General features: G+C 51.8%; 1 protein-coding gene across 1 annotated transcript in view; it reads right to left on the minus strand.

The window, feature by feature from the left end:
- The window catches only part of GREB1 (growth regulating estrogen receptor binding 1), a 71,728-nt gene that overhangs the window by 42,158 nt on the left and 8,774 nt on the right, over window positions 1-20,796 (minus strand). The window contains exons 3-10 of the mRNA XM_089923439.1: window positions 20,002-20,178; window positions 14,458-14,640; window positions 12,392-12,535; window positions 10,930-11,058; window positions 7,128-7,241; window positions 6,506-6,649; window positions 3,758-3,943; window positions 564-914 (exon numbers count right to left, since the gene is read on the minus strand). Coding sequence (XP_089779565.1) covers window positions 564-914; window positions 3,758-3,943; window positions 6,506-6,649; window positions 7,128-7,241; window positions 10,930-11,058; window positions 12,392-12,535; window positions 14,458-14,640; window positions 20,002-20,178 — 1,428 coding nt within the window. The remainder of the gene's footprint in view (window positions 1-563; window positions 915-3,757; window positions 3,944-6,505; window positions 6,650-7,127; window positions 7,242-10,929; window positions 11,059-12,391; window positions 12,536-14,457; window positions 14,641-20,001; window positions 20,179-20,796) is intronic.

Raw genomic sequence — 20,796 nt, forward strand, 5'->3', positions numbered from 1 at the left:
CCATCCCTCCCCCCTCCCCCCGGGACATTCTGCGCTGTTTGGTGTCTGTCTCCCCACCAGAACACACGCTCCAGGAAAGCAGGGACATCACTCCTGTGTCCCCAGCCCCCAGAACAGTGGCTGCACATAGTAGGGCTTCAATACATGTTTTTTATAATTAATTAGCTAATTGGCTCATTAACCCACACAAACACAAGAAGGCCATTTTTTTTTTTCCATCTCCATTAGGTGGTTGAAGAAGCTGAGGGCCAGAGTCATTAAACCACAGACCAGCAGGCGCACGGGGGACCCAGGTTTTCCCTGCATCTAACCAGATCCAAACCTGCCCCCAGTCTCTCTAGAGAAACGGGAACGGCTCACCTTCTACGCCAGGAGGAATGGAATTTTTCCCAAAGCACACTATTCAGGGCACACCAGGGGCTACTGTGCGCTAACGGCTGTTACTAACCAGCACAGCTGCAAACCCGGGGCCACGAGAGGCAAAAGGGGGCGACGGCAAAGGAGGACTTCTGGGCATCACCAGACTGCTCTCCCGGCAGCCCAGCGGCGGGGCCCGGCCTCACCGGTGACAGCGATGCAGGAGTCGATGGCGGCACTCCGGCAGGCACAGATGATCACCACGTAGTTGGTCTTGGCCAGCTTGCCCTCGATGAGTAGGCGGAACATCTCAGAGAGGCCCTCGGCCAGGGAGTAGGTGCACTCGATGATGTGCACGCTGTCGTTGCAGGAGCTGGCGGCCAGGCCGGCCAGCCAAGGCAGCTGTGCCGAGGTGACGGGCGCCACAGCCCCGGGCGCCGGCGGGACGGGCTGCGGTGGCGCCTGCTGGTACTGCCGGATCTCCGTCAGGTGCGACTCCCGCCAGGAGCGCAGGAAGATCTGCTCCAGGTCCTCCATCAGGGGCACCTGGTCCGCCGCTGGCAACGACAAGGCGGGCAGAAGGGGCTTCAGCACCTGCCCCATGCGGCAACTTCACACCAATATAACCGGGCCGTGCTGGGGAAATGCGTGTAAACGAACTCTCAAATAACACAACCTAAATGATTAACGTTAAATGGTATGCGAGAGAGCTGGGAAATAGAGAGAGGTGATAAAAGCAGTCCTCATCTCACCATCCTAACAGAAGCACTACTATTTTTGTGTGTTTCTCCATTTTTTTTTTTTTTTTTTTTTTTTTTTTTTGCGGTATGCGGGCCTCTCACTGTTGTGGCCTCTCCCGTTGCGGGGCACCGGCTCCGGACGCGCAGGCTCAGCGGCCATGGCTCACGGGCCCAGCCGCTCCGCGGCACGTGGGATCTTCCCGGACCGGGGCACGGACCCGTATCCCCTGCATCGGCAGGCGGACTCTCAACCACTGCGCCACCAGGGAAGCCCCTCTCCGTCTTTTTTTTTTCCACGTGCAGGTTTTACATCGTTATAATGACTGCGGGCCTATGACTTCAAGGCGTGTCTGCTTCCCTTACCATCACGGCACAATCATGCTTGCATGACGTTTACGGCCTTCATAAACAGCACTGCTAACGGGCACTGTTAACGTGGAGGCACCATCACGGACTGAGCAATGCTGATCTACTGTTGACCCCTGTACTGCTTCCAAATAAGCACATTTATAAACACTTCTGCAATACACAGCTTTACGTATAGGACATTCCTTAGCCTAAATGCTCTAAATTGGGCTTACAGAGCCAACTAATACATATCATCAGACTGTCTCCAGATGGTTTAAATGTCTCAGCGTACCATGACACTAATGACACACGATAACCCTGGTTCTACTGCACCCTTAGCTCCACTGCACAGCATCATTTGGGTTGTTATCATCAGTTTAGTTGAGAAAAGCATCACTTGTTTAATGTGTTAACTTTGCATCTCTTTGATGACTAGTGAGATTGAGTACCTTCAATGTTTTCTTCCCTACGGGTATTTTCTGGTTGATGTGTCAACATTTCATATTTGGGTGAGCTGGAGGAAAGAGCACCACGCTTCGATTTAGAAGACATGTCCCCATCCAGCTCCACCCGGCACCAGCTGTGCAGCCTTGAGCTGTCTTAGCTTGAGTAAGAGTGGTACCCTGGGCAAGGGAGGTGTTGATGGAGAAGGTGGGCAAGGTTGGATTCAGGATGAAGCCGGGCTTACTGACGGATTGGACGTGGATTGTAAGAGTGAGAAAGAGAAACACATGCACATCCTCCCGGATTCCGGACAGTCCTAAGCAAACCCCTCGAGGGTTCCTCCCTACCTGCTCCATCTCCATCTCCTCCAGGTCCCTGAACACTGAGTGTCCCAGGGCTCAAACCCTGGCACTTCCCTCCATCCACCACCCCTCCCAGTCTCTCATCCAGCCTCACAGCTTTAATATAGATCGTCACTGAGCCGGTGTTTCCTAAATGTATACCTATAGCTGCAACGTCTCCCTGGGGCTCAAGACCTGCACATCCAAATCCTTGACTCGGCCCACCTGGCTGTCCCATCAGCAGCTCAAACTTGAAATTGCCGAGACGGGACTTTCGCTCATCCTCCAGCGCCATGGCTCACCTGGTTGCTCAGGCCAAAATGCAAGTGCCGTCTTTCCCTCACGTCCCTCAGACAGACAGCCCACCATCCTGACCTTCAGAATCTCCCCCCCTGTGGCTGTTAGTGGTCCAAGCCACCACCTGCCTTCACTGGGATGACTGCACCATCTGGCCACATATGGCAGCCCATGTGGTCTTCTTGAAATGAAAGTCAGATCATATCTGTCCCCTGCCCAAAACATTGCAGTGGTGCTATGGACTGAATTGTGTCCCCCTCAAATTCGTATGTTGAAGTATTAACCCCCAGTACGACTTATTTAGCGATAGGGCCTTTAAAGAAGTAGCTAAGTGAGGTCAGAAGGGTGGGGCCCTAAGCCAGTAGGACTGGTGGCACTCTAAGAAGAGGAAGCGACGCCAGAGCTCACCCTCTGTCCCCACACACATGCACAGAGGAGGATACAGTGAGAAGGCGGCCGTCTGCAAGCCAGGAAGAGAGGCCTCACCAGAACCCAACCTTGCCGCCACCCTCATCTTGGATTTCCAGCCTCCAGAACTGTGAGAAGATAAATTTCTGAGGTTTAAGCACGCAGTCTGTAGTATTTTGTTATGGCAGCCTGAGCCGACAATTACAAACTGTTTCTGAATGTGTCTAAAATTCGAACTCTTGGCCTTAGCCTGAGGCCCTACCCTCTCTCTGATAGCACCCTCACTGCCATGCTCTCACTCTGCAGCCGCCCTGGCTCCCACTGACCTGGGGCTCCATGCTCCAGCCCCTCCTGCCGCCCACCCATCCTCCCCACTCTGCCTCCCTCAGATCGTCATAAGGCTGGATCCTTCTCATCACTCGGGTCTTGACCCAAACGCCATCTCCTCACAGAGGCCTTTTCTGACAACTTGAAACAACCCCACAATCACATACCCCACCTCCCTCTGCTTATTTTCCACTTGTTTACTGTTTCTCTCTCCCACTAGCATACAATCTCCTTGAGGGCAAAGCCATTGTTTTCTTCCTGCTGTATCTCTGCGCCTAGAAGGGCAGGGAAATCATTTTTGAATTCTCACTGTAGATTTTGACCTACTTTAAGGCCTTCCCAGCCCCTCGGGGTGGAGACCACTGCAGTGACCTGATAGCAGAGGCGGTCTTCACAAGGGTTCCAAGAGAGGAAGAGAGCGATCAAGGCTTGTGCGGTTCCCGCCTTTAGCGATTATTCCACCAGTGGTTCCCACGAAATGGGAGGGAGACTCACCCAGCTGGACGAGATAGTAGACGGTCAGCAGGAGCTGCATCTCCTCTGAGATGGGCTGTATCGTGGAGGCCCCATACTGTCCATACGCTCTGGAGATGGACTGGGAGTTCCGGTAGCACGTGTACAGGAGAGGGCTCACGACGACATCATTCAGGTTCCCACAGAGGTAAGGGAAGTGCCCGTGCCCTGGGGGAGGAGAAACAGCACCCGCTTGGCCCCTGGCCTCGGGCACAAGGCGTGGTCCCCACATGTGGGCGGTCTCTGAATGCAAGGGAGTGAAAACAGGGAGGCCAGTTGCACCTGGGGTAACGCAAGTGCTCCTTTCCAAGGAAATCTTGAACTCCCAGCCCTTGCGGATTTGTGCACCCGCTCTGAGAACAGACAGGGGCTGTAGCATTGCTTGTTCATTTAGTCCAATCCCCTATTTTACAGCCAAGCAAGCTCAGGCCCAGAGGGAACTGGCAAAGCTGAACAGCCATCGCCTGAGCTGCTCCTTCGGCTCTGACTCTAGAAATTTCACGCGGGCAACGCCTACCAGATCTTTGCCAGGCCTGCGCCAGCCCGAGTCTCCCCAGCTCCCTGTTTTGGATTCTGCCTCCCGGTCTCCCAGAACTCTCTGACAAGCTGAGTTAGGAAAATAAATCACTGTACAGACCAGAGACTCCGAATACTGACAGAACTTGACAAATGCTTTAGCGAACGTTACAAGATTAATTCTGATGGCAACTCTCAGAGGCGGGTCAGCCCAGGCCAGTTCCGAATCGCCTCTGCACCATTTATTAACTATGTGACCCTCCACGAGAAGCTTAACTTCCCTAAGCCTCAGTCTCCACCTTTGTAGAATGGGGTGGAGAAAATCGAGCCCTCGTGTGGTTGCTGAGATGTTCAAATGTGGTTCAGCGTGGGTGTGGCATCTTGTGCTCAGAAGGTCTCCACTTATTCACCGAACACACACTTAGTGGACGCCTGCCGTGTGCTATGTACGGGCCTCACACTCGGCTCTGGGGGAAGATCTGGGGACTGGGACACAGTTCATGTCCTCTAGGAAATTGATTCCCAGACCTGAGGGTGCATGAGGGTCCCCTGAAAGGCTTCCTAAAACACAGGCCCCACCACAGAGCTTCTGATTCAGATTCTGGGATGGGCATGGGAATTCACACCTCTACTGAGGTCCCAGGTGACGCTGGCTTTGCTGGTCCAGGGACCACAATTTGGGTAGCATTGTTCACAAACATTATGGTTCATAAGAGGCAACGTAAAGAATTACTATTAAAAGAAGGATGTGAAATTTGTGATGAAAGAGGCACAGAGAAGCTACAACGGGGCCCAGATAAAAGGAATCTGAGGGGCTTCCCTGGTGGTGCAGTGGTTAAGAATCCGCCTGCCAATGCAGGGGACACGGGTTCAAGCCCTGGGCCGGGAAGATCCCACATGCTGCAGAGCAACTAAGCCCGTGCGCCACAACTACTGAGCCTGTGCTCTAGAGCCCACGAGCCACAACTACTAAAGCCCGCGTGCCACAGCTACTGAAGCCCGCATGCCTAGAGCCCATGCTCTACAACAAGAGAAGCCACCACAATGAGAAGCCTGCGCACCGCAATGAAGAGTAGGCCCCGCTCGCTGCAACTAGCCTCACGCCCAGTTCAAAACCCAGACCTGCACCCTTCTTCCTGAATGTCCTGTCCATTCTTTTTTTAGGATAAAGAAAGGAGTACCCTCTCCTATTTCGTAATTAAGAGTAAGATACCTCCCCACTTTCCTACCACCCTCTCTCTACTCCTACAAACATGATATCAAATATTGTTCACTCTACTCAATGCTCTGTAATGACCTATATGAGAAAAGAATCTAATAAAGAGTGGATATGTGTATATGTACAACTGAGTCACTTTGCTGTACACCTGAAACTAACACAACATTGTAAATCAACTCTACTATAAATTTTTTTTAAAGTTTATGCCATCTAATAATAACAGAAAAAATAAAAAAATAAAATAAAAAAATGAAAAAAACCCCACAGTCTGCCCTTATTTAAGGACCTGAATGTGTGAGTGTGTGTGTGTGTGTGTGTGTGTGTGTGTGTGAGAGAGACTCCGTGCCAGCCCACAGCACTGGCCAGCACCATCATCAAACAAGCCCTGACGAATCCTCACATTTCAAGGGCTCCCGCTTCGTTAGGAAGGAATTTCCTTAGTTGAGCCACAAATTGACCTCCAACCACGTACATAAGCCCACAAAATAGAGGTCAAATCTCGTCTTGTTTCATGCTTCTGCCTGGTGGCCATGGCTATCTTTGCCCAAAGTCAGATTTCATGGCCCCAAAATACTAGTGGTCACAGGACAACGCGCCAGACCGGGGGCCTGACAAATCGGCAAGGGGTTGATGACCCATCTCTCACCCACGGTGCTCAGCCCTGGGCCTGGTACCATGGCAGGAGCCGAGTGAGGCTGAGAGAGGGACTGATTGAAGGAACAAATGAACAAGCAAATGGTCGTCATGGGACAGGATCGTCTCACTTGGGCTCATCGTAGAAAACGGTGACAAGCTCTGAAACTCTGGCGCCTGATCAGGGGCTACCCCAGTGACCAGTCTGCTTGGTTCTCTCATTGCCCCGGAAAGGATTTTAGAGTTTTCCCAGGAGGACCCCTTGGTGTGGAGTCAGACCGGGAGGACGTGTCATGTTGCCTGTTTCTCGTGCGTTCCCTGGGCTCCCCGACTTCCACCACTTGTCACACTGCTGTACTTGCCTTTAAAGATCACTGGCTTGGCCTTGCATATTTTCAGCAAGTTGTCGGGAACGGACACTGGTTCTCCGGAGGCCACAACGGGAAAGGTGACTGAAGCTGGTCCCACCAAGCCAACCTGGGGCATGCAGGTCACGCCTGTGCTCTCTAGGGACACGCCGAGAACGTTAGGAAGACACGTCAGACAAAGCATCCACCTCCGGCAGACCTGCCGTCAGGCTGGCCAACACATCTGCTACAACTTGACCAGTTCCCTGCTTATGGGAGCATCCAAGTCCGGGAATCACAGATTCCTGCGGTCAAAAGCATCTTAAAGGTCACTGGGTCCCCCTTCCCCACCAAACAACCTAGTCTCCTCCTCTCAATATCCCTGCCAAGTGACAGGCAAGCCTTTTAAAAAATTCCTCTAGGATCAGAGAAGTCAATACTGTACATGGATCCTGGGCTTTGTTAAGCAAGTCTTATGTACGAGAAAGAGAATCTTTTGTTATACCCAAGTCTGCCTCCCTAGAACTTTCTCACCAATACACACAAAAGCACATGTAAGCACACACACACACCACCTGCAGCACCACCACCGCTAGTACCCAAGCCTTGGACTTGGGGCAAGGATTTCGTCACTTACCATACTTAGCTCTGTTCCCACCACCCTGGGGGTAGCCACCATCCGCAGCTGATGGAGATTCTGGAGACCATCCTTTGTGGCGTTTTTTGGGGGGCCCGGAGTTTGATAAGATACCTAGGCCACATTCAGAGTGTGGATTAGGGTGTCACTAGGGATGAGCTTCAATACAACGCTCCCCTGAATTGGAGCACACTTATTTGTAATTTTTTAAATCACAGTTTCACAATGGGTTTTAGCATCTAGTGAAGTATCTAGGCTTAAGGAAATATCCCATCGACCTTGGTAAATGTTTTATTCCAAAGCTGTGCAAGTGTCTAAGTTCTGGCTCTCTGAGCATTACCTCCTTCATCTTTACAGTGGGATAATAAAACCTACTCTGAAAGGTGGTTTGATCAGGACTAAAGAGAATATATGTAAAGCACAGAGTCTGGGTCCAGTAAATGATAGCCACCAAGACCCACATCACCATCACCATCTACACATTCCAGTAAACTAGTACGTGTTTCTGTAGACAAGCTGCAACTGCGTTCAACTTACCGCCACAGTTTCACCACTTGGGGGCAGTACCGATCCATCTGTGCACCTCTCCCCACCCCCGGCCTCGATAAGCTAATTTCAGACTAACAAAATGATGGGGAACAGAAGCTGGTACCCACTGCTGTTAATGAGTCATCCCGGCCCACGGCAGGGAACAGCATGAGAATGACTCATGCTCCGTTCTTGGATTATTCAAAGTATCAAGAATTGGTTACCATATTTTTTGGGACCCATCCAACACAAAAGTTCCCCTACATGTAGAGCTCCGCGTTCAACCATGACACATTAAAGTTTAAATTTTAAAACTCTCTATTCCCAGATGCAACCCCATCCCAGGGAAACCAGAACCCCAGATGCCTTCTGACGACCCACGAGCTCCTGGTGATTCTAAACCGCACCAGGGTTGAGAACCGCCGGTTTAGAGCAATGTTTCTCCAAGTCTGGCCTGAGACAAAGCTGGACAGAACCAGTGGGAGCTTGTTCAAAGTGTCTGCTCCCGGACACCCCTCAGCCTACAGAAGCAGACCTCTGGGAGTGAAAGAAACCACTTTGTTCACAAGCACCCTGGTTATGCTGAGGCTCACTGCAGTTTGAGAATCATTGCTTTAGAGTCTTTTAAAAGTAATCCAAAGTTATTTTCACCTCTTCTTTAGACCGATTGAAAATGAATGAAATGAAGTGAATAAAATGTTAAAAACGTGAAGTTCTTTGTTTGCAAAGAGCTTTCCAGCAGGCGGTCTCCTCTGATCCCCGCAACCTCTGAGGCAGCTTCTGCTATGTTTGTTCCATTTAGAATCATATCTTCACCTCCCCGAATATCTGTCCTCAAGATCCAGTAGAAGACCTCCCACAAAGACTGAGATGCCAGCTCCTCTAAAAACCACGTTAAACTACCAAAGCAGGGAGGGCAATGGGATTGGGCCTCGGTACTGAGGATGGAAGATCTACAGGTATTTTCTCCCTTTGGGATGCTAACACTAACTGTCTCTACGTGGACTCTAAGCTCACGATTTCTGCCAAAATGATGTCACCAGGAGCTGCCCCTGTGGACCATCTATTTCTGGCCATGTGTCCTGGTAGTGGGGAGGGGAACCCTATTTGGCACTTTGGGGGAGACAAGTCTTCATCATACAGCCCACTTCCTGCAAGAACTGCACATCCGGACCCTGAGCTGGGACAACTAAAAAAAAGGATCCTGCACATTTCCTAACTCTCTCCCCCACCCTACCCCCGCCCCGTCCTGCAGGGGCAGCACTTCCGCTGCGAACCACTGAGCGACAGCCCCCAAGCCCTGGTTAAACACTCCTTGTTGTTTCATAAGCAGTTTCTTAAAACTGATTCCAGCTCTCCCCAGAGCAGGCGTGAGGCACAGGGCCTCTGATGCTCCAGCTGTGCCCTTAGCGGTGCAACCGCACTCGGCCAGCATCCATCGCGCCCTCTGGGCCAGGCTCTGCAGAGTATCTGGGCTCCCAGAAGACGCGATGACGGCCCTGCTCCCAGGAACTTCATAGGGCCGACAGACACAAATGGCCGCAGAACAAAGCCTGACACCTGAGTGTCACAAGGAGGGAGCCCTCCTACAGGGAGGAGGTGACACCTGAGCTAGGTGATACCTGAAGGGCACGTATAGAAGGTGGGTGGCAAGAGCCCTTCAAGGGCACGGATGTGTGACCAGGGCATAGAGACAGGATGGGGAGGGCACTGAGCTGTACCCAATGCAGCCAGGGTACGAGTTCTTAAGTAGAAAGAGTGGGGAATGAGCGAGTTCAAAAGGTTGGTTGGGGCCAGATTCCAGAAGTTTCCAGCATCACGCTAGGGAACTGGGGCTCTATTTCTCATGCCCCTCCAAGGAAGCACATTCATTAACCACAGAAGGAGCCTCAGGTTGGGTCCCCAGAGCCAACCTCATAGGGCCCAGGCCGAAGGATGTCCTCTGTCCCTGCTGTCCGGGGTGGATGCACCCAGGCCTCAGTGCAGGGAGGGGAGGTACCAGCAGCACAGTCTCCCGTCACCGTCCCCAGAGGCTCAGTCCTCAGCCGCTTGTCGCCCTAAATTTAGCACCTAGCCGAGAAGAAACAGTCTTGGGAGGAAAAGCGGGTGCCTGCCTGGGGTTCCTCACACTGGGGAAGTTACAGGGATTTGACTCCAGAATGGACACTCTGGTCAGGACTGCAAAAGCTCAGATCCAAGTCAGAAAAGATATCGTTCCTTCAACTAAGAGGGAGACAATTCCCGCACCAGGGGAGTCCTCCGCCAGCCGTGTCGCGGAAGCAGGGAGGCCTGGCAAGCAGGCTGGTGTCTCTCTGGGCCACACTTTCCTTCTCTGTAAGGCAGGTTGGACTAGACGGTTCCTGGGCCCTCTTCCAGTGAAGCTCTCGGGTCCTAATGTTCCACTCAGCTGTGTGCACGCAGGAGGGAGGAGAGACGTAAGACTGGCCTATTAAATGGCTCCAGGTAAGCACGGAGGGAGAGCACCGAACGTGGGGTCCCCGGACCGCTCCGACCCTTCCTCAACCCACAGCCTCTGCTCCAGCAGGAGGCCTGCTTCACCCCTTCACTCGCTTTTCTCACTCGGACCCTCACCGCCTCATCCCTCTTCCTCACTTCCTCCCATACCATCTCTAATTAATGTTAGTTGTTTGTTGCAACTGTTGTCAGTTGCAACTCGGCTCTCACCTCCGCCAGGAAGCCCTCCCTGAAAAGACCAGCTCAGTGATGGTGTTGATGCAGGTGGCAATAATGGCGCCCCTTAGTGAGCTGCCAGTTGTGCCCTGAATTTCCATACAGCGCCTCATCTAACCTCCAACTGCCCTCGGAGCAGAATTCTCATCTCCTGATGAGGGAATGTTTAGCCAGGAGACTTGATCCCCTGACAGAGCTGGTTTTGAATTCTTGTTCGTCTGATTCTGGAGCCCCTATCTTCCCATGACACCACGTGGCCCCATTTCTCCAGAACTCTCCAGCCCTCACAGTGGGCGGCCCACAATGTGACAGGTCACCCGCCCATACGGGGCTCCCACTGTGTCTTGGCAGATACACCCACCACCCAAGTCGGGGGCTGAAGCCAGGGCCCCCCCGGTGCCAGGGCCTGAGCACAGCCCCATGGACTCAGGAGGCACCTGCTGACCTGGCCTGACTCTCCTTCCAAGCCCCCCAATTCCAGGAGGCTCGGGGGCCTCGGCACGGGGGCTCCCCCATCCTCCCACCCCGCCACCGTCATGACCCAGAGCAGAGTAAGGCCCCCGAACAGGACAGGCAAGGCTACCTAAGGCCGAGGGACGTGGCGTGGCGGACAGGCTGTGCTTCACCAGCGGCTGGTGCTTCGGGGAATCTTTGCCGTTGAAAACAGCCGGACCCACGGCTGCGGTTAGTGACGCATGATCGGAGGCTGGTCCTGACAGCAGAGAGAAAGAGGGGAGAGAGCGGGGCACTCTGTGAGCCCAGCAAGCAGGAGATGACTCTTCCTCCATTTTACAAATTAGCCTTTCACTGATGCGGCCCGTCGTGGGTCAGAGCTCTTGCCAGAGTGATTCTGCCCGCCCCCCCGGAGAAAGCACAGACACACACGGACAGGCACACACGCTCCTGCGCATGCTTTACTGAGCACGCCTGGTGAGAGCGGGGCCCCTGGATTCCGGGAGCACCCCTGCATCTGCTCCACCCTCCTTCCACCTTCTCGCTCACCCTCCTGAGTTCAGGGGCATGTCAAACATGCTCAGGAAAGCAGTCCCGTTTGCCATTGCCCAGATCCAGGCTGCCCACAGGGCCTGGGGCTCCCCGGGCCCGAGGAAAATTCTGGGGGCCATCAGGGGCTGTGTTCTTGTAAGTCACCCACATCAGCCAGAATGATCTGGAAGGTGCTCCAGACTCAGGAGTAGCACAAAACATCTCCTTTGTTGAGGTGGCATGGTGAGGGGTTAAGGGTGGGTTCCGAAGCCAGACGACCCGTGTCTGAGCCCCAGCTCTGCTGCGTACTTGCTGTGCAACCTTCCTTAACTTACGTCACCTCCCATTGTTCTCATCTAGACAATGGAGGTAATAACAGAGCCACTGTGAGGACGACATGAGTTAACAGAAGGTCATAAGCACAAAGTATTTGCTATTACTGTCATCGTACTCAATTCTTACGATCACCCTGCAGATTAGACAGAAAAGATTTTCTCCATCTGTATGGACGAGGAAACGGAGATTCAAAGAGTTCAGATGAGTGGCCCCAAATCACTTGGCTAGGAGGCAGCAGCGCTGGAACTCACACCAAGGTGTTCTGACGACAAAAGCAGTGATCCCTCCAGCTGCCAAGGTGTGACAGGCCCCAGGCGGCCCGGGCACAGTGAGGACAACAGCAGACACCATGTGGAACGGGGGACACCGTGCCTCTGGAGGAGAGTGTGTTCCCAGCCCAGGTGCAGCCTCTTCACTGTGGATTATGAGTCACATGGGGCAAGGGCCCGGGTCCCCTCGGCAGAGCCCCTGGGCAGGAGGAATAACGACCACCAACCCACCAGAGGCCTTGGGAAGGAGGCTGCTATCTCCTTGATAACAGCTGTCGTGCTTATCAGGTCTGTTCGTCATGGCAAATGCCAAGTTCATGAACCAGAAAGGCCTGTATCAGATCCTACTGCCCGTGAGATCCTATGCGAGCATCTTTGTGCCTCAATTTCCAAGTCAGAACATTGGGGAAACTAAAGCCCACTCCCGGCACGTCCGGCGCTGCTCCATCATCTCACCTGCCTGCGGTGCTCCCAGCGGGACACTCGAGGTCGTCCCAGGACCAGGCTCGCTGGGGAAGGGAGCTGGCAGCCCAGAGCTCTCCAGCGGTGGGAACAGAGAGCTGGAACACGCACTGGCAGATGCCTGCCGGCTTCTGAGCTCTGTGGGGAAGATGCACACGTGAAAACCAGCCCACTGCTCCTCCCCAGCAGTGTGAGATGACTTCCTAGACCGGAATCTGTCCCGTAGGAGAGCCAGCTACAGAGATGACCACAATGGTGCCAAGCCCATCCTAGTCTCTTCGTCCGGGGACAGAGGGGATGTGACATGCCCCAGGCTCGGTGCCAAAGGCAGGGGATCCATCTGAGGGACAGCTCTTCTGCCAGGAACAGGAACAATAGTGACCATTTGGGAAATAGACAGAAACACATGATACAAACGAGACCTTCCATCGCCGCCCTTCAAGTCCAAGGGAAGAACAGAGCTTTACTCAAAGGTAATGGAACAGCTAATACCATCCTCCAGCCCCTAAATCACTCTCTGTCCGGAAGATTAACCCCCAGGAGTACCTGGTCACAGCAAGTGATCAAAGGCTCTTATCTGGTCCCACAAGGGGAAGAACCACTGCCTCCCCAGGACGTAGAAAATGACAGGCATGTATGCAGTAGGAGCTCAAGAAATATTTACTGAGCCATGCAAGAACAGGAGAGGGGCGGGGAGAGGAGTGATGGGAGGGGACAGGGGAAGAACGTCCAGAGCCAGCCCCTCCTGAAGCCCTCTGCTCTACTTGCAGAAGCTGGCTGGGAGATTCCAGGTGACCAGAGTGAACCTACGCAGACAGGTGAGGGACAACAGTCTGGCTCTCCCGGGCACCTCGCGGAGACCGCTCCTAGGACACGTCCCTCCCCAGCTGTTTGTGAGGGGATGGGGGCGGATCTCAGAGAATACCTGGGCCTGGGAAATCCAGCCCCTCTGCCCCTATAGTCTGACTGCAGCTATGAGAATACGGAGAGAGAGAGAAGGGAGGAGTGTGGCCCTTTCCTAAAGCGGGAGCCCACTCAGTTCTGCAAGGACCAGCACCAGGAAGCTGGTCTTTCTCTTCACAGTTAACAGGCTGTGGAGCGGGAAGGGGGCCTATTTGAGCTGAGTTTTCTCTAAGTCAGTGTTTCTCAACTTTGGCGCCATTGACTCTGGGTTGCACAATTCTTTGGAGGGGTGCTGCCCCAGGCGCTGCACGATTCAGCAGCATCCCTGGCCCCCACCCACGAGATGCCAGTGGCTCTCTGCACTCATGATGATCAGCAGTGTCTCCAGACATTGCCAAATATCCCCTGGGGGACAAAACCACCCCCGGCTGAGAACCTTGCCCCAAATACTTGCCACAAGAAGACACAGCACAGCGTTGGCCCTGTGTCAGCTTTGAAAGCTCCCATACAATTAGGCCGATACTATAAACTAGATGCCCGTAGTGCAAAGTCGCGTTGTAATTTCCCAGGACTGTAGCATCTAGTTTATAGTAAAGCTCTATTTACAGCAGCCAGGTCATGGAAGCAACCTAGATGCCCATCGACAGACGAATGGATAAAGAAGATGTGGCACATATATACAATGGAATATTACTCAGCCATAAAAAGGAACGAAATTGGGGCATTTGTAGAGACGTGGATGGACCTAGAGACTGTCATACAGAGTGAAGTAAGTCAGAAAGAGAAAAACAAATATCGTATATTAACACATATGCGGAATCTAGAAAAATGGTACAGATGAACCGTTTTGCAGGGCAGAAATAGAGACACAGATGTAGAGAACAAACGTATGGACACCAAGGGGGGAAAGCAGGCGGAGGGGGGATGGGATGAATTGGGAGACTGGGATTGACATATATACACTAATATGTATAAAATAGATAACTAATAAGAACGTGCTGTATAAAAAAATAAAATTCAAAACAAACAAAATTTCACAGGGCTGACATGTTGCCCGAAACCGCGTCTACTGCAGAGCAGTCTCAGCCCAGAGTCGTGCCGACAGGCCCCTGGCTCGCTTGGAGGCGCCCCCTTCTCACACCCCACCCCCTGCTCACCTGAGCCTTTCCAGCAAATGAGAGGCCCTTTGGTCAGAGCCCCTTGTGCGTTGCGGATCAGGTAATATTTCAAGTGTTTCTGCTTCTTGGGCTGGGTGGTCACCTTCAGGTTCATGTGGCTGGAGAACTCCGTGAAGTAACAGAAGCCTTTCTTCCCACAGCCAACGCAATTCCCAGAGAAACCTGGGGAGGAAAGAACCATGACCATCCCCATCTTACACCAAAGTCCCTCCAAGTGATACATCGGCCACTAGGCATTCACATCCTATACCACACCAGCAGGGAAGTCCACGGGGCAAAGGTCCCTGTCAGCTCCTGCTGACAGGGGTCAAGATGACCTTGATGCAAACAGGAGGACCAAGTGGACTCACCGTAGAGCTGAGCCCAGGCAAGCCTGGAAGACTGAACTCGCTTAGGGGCATGTTTAAAGCCTCTGCGTCCTATGGCACAGGACAAGAACTGTCCCATTCAACTGTCTACACTGACCGGGCACCTGCAATGATTTGCTGTGTCCGCATCTCCTTCAGGGCTGGCCAGTCACAGAATCTCAAAGCAATCAGACCCCTGAGACTGGATGCATTGGGAGTCCTCTTCAGAGTCCAAAGTTCCCTCCAGGAATCAAGTAAGTTGATCCCACGAGTTGCAGAGGAGAAATCAAGAGCTCCACCATGTAAGGCCAGGCCGGTGGTGAGTGAAATCTATGGCCCCAACAGCCACGGAGTGGAGACACTCGGCTAAAACATGGTGGTCTATGTCAGCGTCCTGCTGCCTGAGGCCAGAGGGGGCCTGTCTGGGAGATGACAGAGTTCAGCTCTGAGGCTCTGGGAAGGCTGGCTTAATAGAGGCAATGACAAAACCACCTCCCGTGAACTATTAAAATCCAGAGGACGTGCTTGAAAGACCTTTACATACTGTAAAGTCTACTCAAACTGGGCTCAACAGAACTGTTGGTTAACACCAGAGAAATGTGATGATTTAGGTTTTCTATCTGGTGACCCTTCTGATCTAACTTCACTATCTCACAAAGGCCTTCCCTGTGACCTTGCCTCGCCCACTGGTACGTCTGGTTTCTAAGGAGCAAGGTTCTTCGGCAGGAGAGCCCCTGAAGCTGAGACTAACTTATTTTATCGTATGCTCTGGCTGACAAGTTTACAAAGGGCATTTCAACTCAGGCCAGGAGGACCATGGGGTTCTGTGCATAAGCTCTGCTTTTAAAGGGGATAATCCTGAGGCCTCTGGCTACTGTCCAAAATAACATCAGTTTGTGAAGGTTCAAAACATCTCTCCACAGAGAAAGAAGACATCTATATTACAGAAACCTTCTGGGTTCTCTGACTGATTTTAAGCAAATTTAATATTCCTTAAAAGGCACTAGAAATAAAGACAAATCTCTTGGTCTAAAAGGCAGGCACAGGTAAGTTTATCCTTCCAAACTCCTGTCCCCTGTGTACCAGAGAAACAGATAAGGTACCGAAGAAATGCCGGCACCATGCTCTATGTTTACGTGTTGTTAAAGGGACAGGGAGGAAACCACCACGCAGAGAAAACCAACAGCCTTCCTGCCATTCACTGTCGCCCAAACAGGGCACTCAGCTTAACTGACACGACCACCAGTCAGTCAGGACAGCAAAACCTTCTTTTGGGAAATGAGAACCAGAGAGGCTAAGTAGTTGTCCAGTGTAGATCCAGAGAGTGATGCATGGATTCTAGCATGAGAATGGAGTGTAGACCCAGAAGCATGGCCTTCAAGGCTGCCCCCAAGGCCCCCCATCCTCGTCTCCTGCTTTATCTCCCTTTCCTCCCACTACTATGCCGAATTCCCAACTGACAGTTCTCATACCTTCTTCCTTAGTGTCAGAGCTACTGAAATTTGTGTATTTTCCCCCATAAATATCCCCATGCTTCCAAAGGACCGGGAGCATGGTATGTCTGTGGGGAGGCATGGGTCATGTCTGTGTGTGTAAGTGTGTGTATACAAACTAGTGCCTGACACGGGAGAGGCAGCAAATATCTGGAAGGAACAGGAGAGAGGAAACAAGATAACTATCAAAGTGCACCCTTAGCATCTCCGCATACATTTTGATAGGCTTTTGTTTTCTAACGTTCTAATGTTTCTAATGTTTTCTAACTTTATAATCTAATGTTTTTATTTATTCTTTGGTCTCCAACCTGGGCACCTTGAGATAAACAGCTCAACTGCCATCTAAGAATGAGGCCCTGAGAAAACTCCCACGCTCCCTGGAAGGGATTCTGACCCTGAGGGTTGAAAAGATGATGAACAAGAAGCACAACTGCAAAACCAAGGACGCTCGGAGCGCTTCACCAAGGCCAGCACTGCCATCCCTTTCCAGAAATAGCTAAATAGCTTACAGGCCTTTTGTCCTATGAGAACTGTGGACTGTGGGACCATGGCTCCATTCCAGAAGCAGGGAGGGGAGCCACAGACGAGAAGGGGCTCCTCCTTGCGGTTCAGAAATAAAAGTGGAAACCCTGGCCCTACCAGGATAGTAAGGACAGGCATACCTCGTTCTATTGCCCGTGCCTCTGTTTCTTCATATCTAAATGCTAGGTAGTAACACCTCACTCACCTGCCTCATTTTAACTAGAACAGTTTCTCGCACATGAGAAGTGCTCAGTAAAGTAGCCACTGTCAGGTTCCTTTGTTGCTGCTGCTGCTGCTGCTGTCTTTCTCCAACTGGCAATCCACCCATTTATCATGACCCAACTCCATCACCACATACTCTGAGATACTCTCCCATCCCTGGGACTCGGCACGTCCTTCGGGATCCTCTAGCGCCTTAAGCCCTAGGCTGGGACCTGCTGCACAGAGATTTCTGTGGCCGTGGGTGATCTCCGAGCTGGGTCCTGGTTGGCCTGTGTCCTCCCACAGGCCCTGAGCTCCCAGGAAGGACCAGGTCCCACTTGGCTTTGGGGACCTGGGCTGAATTTAAAGTCCACCTTCAGTTTGGGGTTATACATTCCATAAATGCTTAATTATTTGCATTCTAGATGCACAAAGAGCTTGTTTACTCCCATCGCAGAAATGAACAATCTAGCTAGATGTCTTCTTCTCCTATGTCTTAGCTATCAGCCAATTTCGATGAATTACTATCAAAAAACGGAAACACCCATCTAGGTTTTCATTTTTTCACTTTCTCAGACCAAATCCCTCAGTTGTTTCAAACTCACTAAAACAACGCTCCCTTCATTATAAATTACGGGGTGGGGAGAGGCACCTAAAGCTGTTGCTTCCCCCAAGATATTCCACAGCCTCCACTTTATAGGTCACTAAAAAGTGCTGAGCCCCGGCCCCCAGAGGGCTGCAGGGCCACCTTGTCCTGTGCAGCCATCAGGGTTAATTGCAGGAAACCTAAACAGCGCTAAGTGTGCAAGCTGAGAGCATAAAGTTGTTTTAAAAGAAGAAAGCATCGGTTATTACCAGCCGGCCCTTGTTACCCACCTCCGATGGCTTTTTGGCAAGCAATTAACAAAGACCCCACTTCCTCTAAGCTCCCCGCCTGAGGGGCTGAAGTTGTTCCTGGGCTGGTGGTGAATGAACTGAAAGATTCTTGTCTCCACATTTCGAGACCCAGAGCCTCCTTGATTTACTACCCTCGCAATTCCTTTACAGTCACAAAGGGGAGGAATTCATTCAGGCAAACCCCCAGCCATGGCCAGATCAAACACGAACCAAGTCACCAGGCCATCTTCCCCATTCATTTTGTCCTAAGCGGCCTCGATAAGCAAATTAAATCTGAGACGCAATGACTCTGTGAGCTTCCTTGGTAGAGTGAATTTTCTGGATTATTCTTGCCTTCAAAAACTAGTTACGATATCTGTTTTACACATGGTAGGGTATATAGCTAGTGGGAAGCTGCTGTAGAGCACAGGGAGTTCAGCTCGGTGCTCTGTGATGACCTAGCTGGGTGGGATGGGCCGGGGGGAGGGAGGTCCCAGAGGGAGGGGATATATATATATATACATAGAGCTGGTTCACTTCATTGTACAGCAGGAACTAACGCAACATTGTAAAGCGATTATGCTCCAATTTAAAAAAGAAACAAACCAGTTACGATACAGGCCATTTCAGAGTGTTGAGTAGAGGTCCCTGTGCCATACAGCAGGTCCTTATTATTATCTATTTTATAGGTGGCAGTGTGTATATGTCAGTCCCAATCTCCCAATTTATCCCTCCCCCACCTTAAGAATCTAAAACACACAAAAAAAGAGTGGATATATGTACATGTATATAACTGATCCACTTTGCTGTACACCTGAAACTAACACAGCATTGTAAATCAACTAGACTCCAATAAAAATTTTAAAAAAACAAAAACCAGTTACGATAAGCCCATGGACCTGCCTTAAGGGAGTACTGGCCACAACTTTTTCTCCCCCTGGTCGTTGCCCCAGAGCCATGTCCATCCCTCCAGTGAGCGTTCGTCTGCCGTGTTTCAGAGTTTACACACCACTGTGTTCCTGCGGCCCTCGTGGCAGGAACCACTTCTGTTTCTTCTCTGGGTCGATCCTCACTCTCCCCTCCCCGCCTCCACCCTTCGGTCCTTCGCACAGAGCTTCAGACATAATACCTCCTCAATAAATTTCCACTGCGGTGCGTTTACCTACCCAGCTTTGGGGGGCCGTATCAAGCACAGAAGTGAGGTTTAAATGTTTGTACGCGTGGCAAGTGCAGAAGGAACTGGGGAGCAGGGGAAGCCAGCTTGCTGGGCTCTCGGTCCAAACCTCACGTCTCCCCTGATTTTGCTCCACTAATGGGGGAGTGAGCTGAGCACAGGGCCAGGCACACAGAAAGAGCTCAATAAAGGTCCGAGCAAAGGGGAGCCGGGCTTCATAAGGCTTGGTCTCAACTCTGCACTGCAGCTGGGACCCCCTGGGCCAGCAGTGGTTCCAAAGATCAAAGCCACAGCTTCCCTAGGTTCACCTCGACCAGGTACGGGACCGTGGGGTGTGGTAGTTAGAGGGTATAATCTGGAACCAGGAAGACATGAGTTTGAATCCTGACCCTGTTCCTTTACTTGTGCACCCTTGGGCAAGTGCATTAACAGGTCCAAGCACACCTGTTAAGCCAGGATAAGAACGACGGGCTGGTGAAGGGTAAAGCGAAGGAGAGAACGGTAGAGGGTGCCCGGCCGTCCCTCAGGACATGACCGTCCAGGAGGCAGGGCCACGCGCTCGGCCCTCTTCTCGCCCTGCCTCGTGTCTGCTGGCTTCCGAGAGCATCTAGGACAGGGTTTGGATCGCATTCCTGACACAGTAGGCACTTTGGAAAGGTCTGACGAATACGTGTACAAGAAGAGTTAGTGCTGATGGGTTTTCTACAGGAAGGTAGTCAGGTTTTAAAAATAACTCTCATTTGCGTTCCATTCCACAAAGAAACAGCCCAGGGTGATGGATAAACAGGGCTGTGTGACATGCTGATGAAGAGGCTCAAAGGCGGCCTGTCCCCCAAGGGGACCGACGGCTCTCCTTGTGCCCACCCGCCATGCGGCCGGAGCCGCAGAGAAGAGCAGAGGAGGAACTTACCAAGAAGGGCGTTGTGTCCATCGTCATCCGGCAAGAACCTCTTGTCAACGGCACACACCAGGAGATGGTCCGGCAGGCTGGGGGACTTGGCGCCCACCAGGAGGAAGCCCGCGGGGACATCGATGGGCTCGCTGGAGATGGAGACGAGACGCAGGTCCTTCCCTGCCTGGCAGAACCCTAGGAGGGACGGACAGGCTCACACGCTGCCCAGCGAGTGGCTCCCATAGAGCCAGGATCCACGCGGGCAAAGGGGTGACAACAGTTTGGTCTCGTCAGCAACCACCGTGCCGCTGGACCCGGCTGACTTTCAAATTAATTCTGAGAACACTCTCAAGTACATTACCCCCACATGCTTTGCACTTGCCAGTTACAACCATTCACAACAATAAAGTGATTAGGAAGAATAAAAAATTTAAAAAATTAAATTAATTCATTACTCATGACACTTAACCACATGCTGCTTTTATGACTATCAGTGCCACCGTATAATATACATTAATGTAAAAGGAAGCTCGGCAGGAAAGAAGGGTAGACCAGTGATGGTAAATGAAAATGCAGGCAAGATAAATCCATACGGGACTGTGAGTAAGTTGATGTCTTCCCCACCCTATATTTTATGTGTACGAGGCAGGGGCACATGGCAGGAATACGGGCTGAGGACCGGGTGACGCTGGTGGCCTCACAGGGGCCTCATTAGCAGAGGGAGACTTTCACTCTATACACGTGAACTTTTTGTATTTCAGAGCTTTTAAATATATTTCCTATTTAAAACTTAAGTGTCCAAAAATATTTAGG

Source organism: Delphinapterus leucas, chromosome 13, assembly GCF_059928025.1.
Source record: "Delphinapterus leucas isolate spDelLeu-1000000601 "Yukka" chromosome 13, BTC_Dleu_Yukka2, whole genome shotgun sequence".
NCBI lineage: Eukaryota > Metazoa > Chordata > Mammalia > Artiodactyla > Monodontidae > Delphinapterus > Delphinapterus leucas.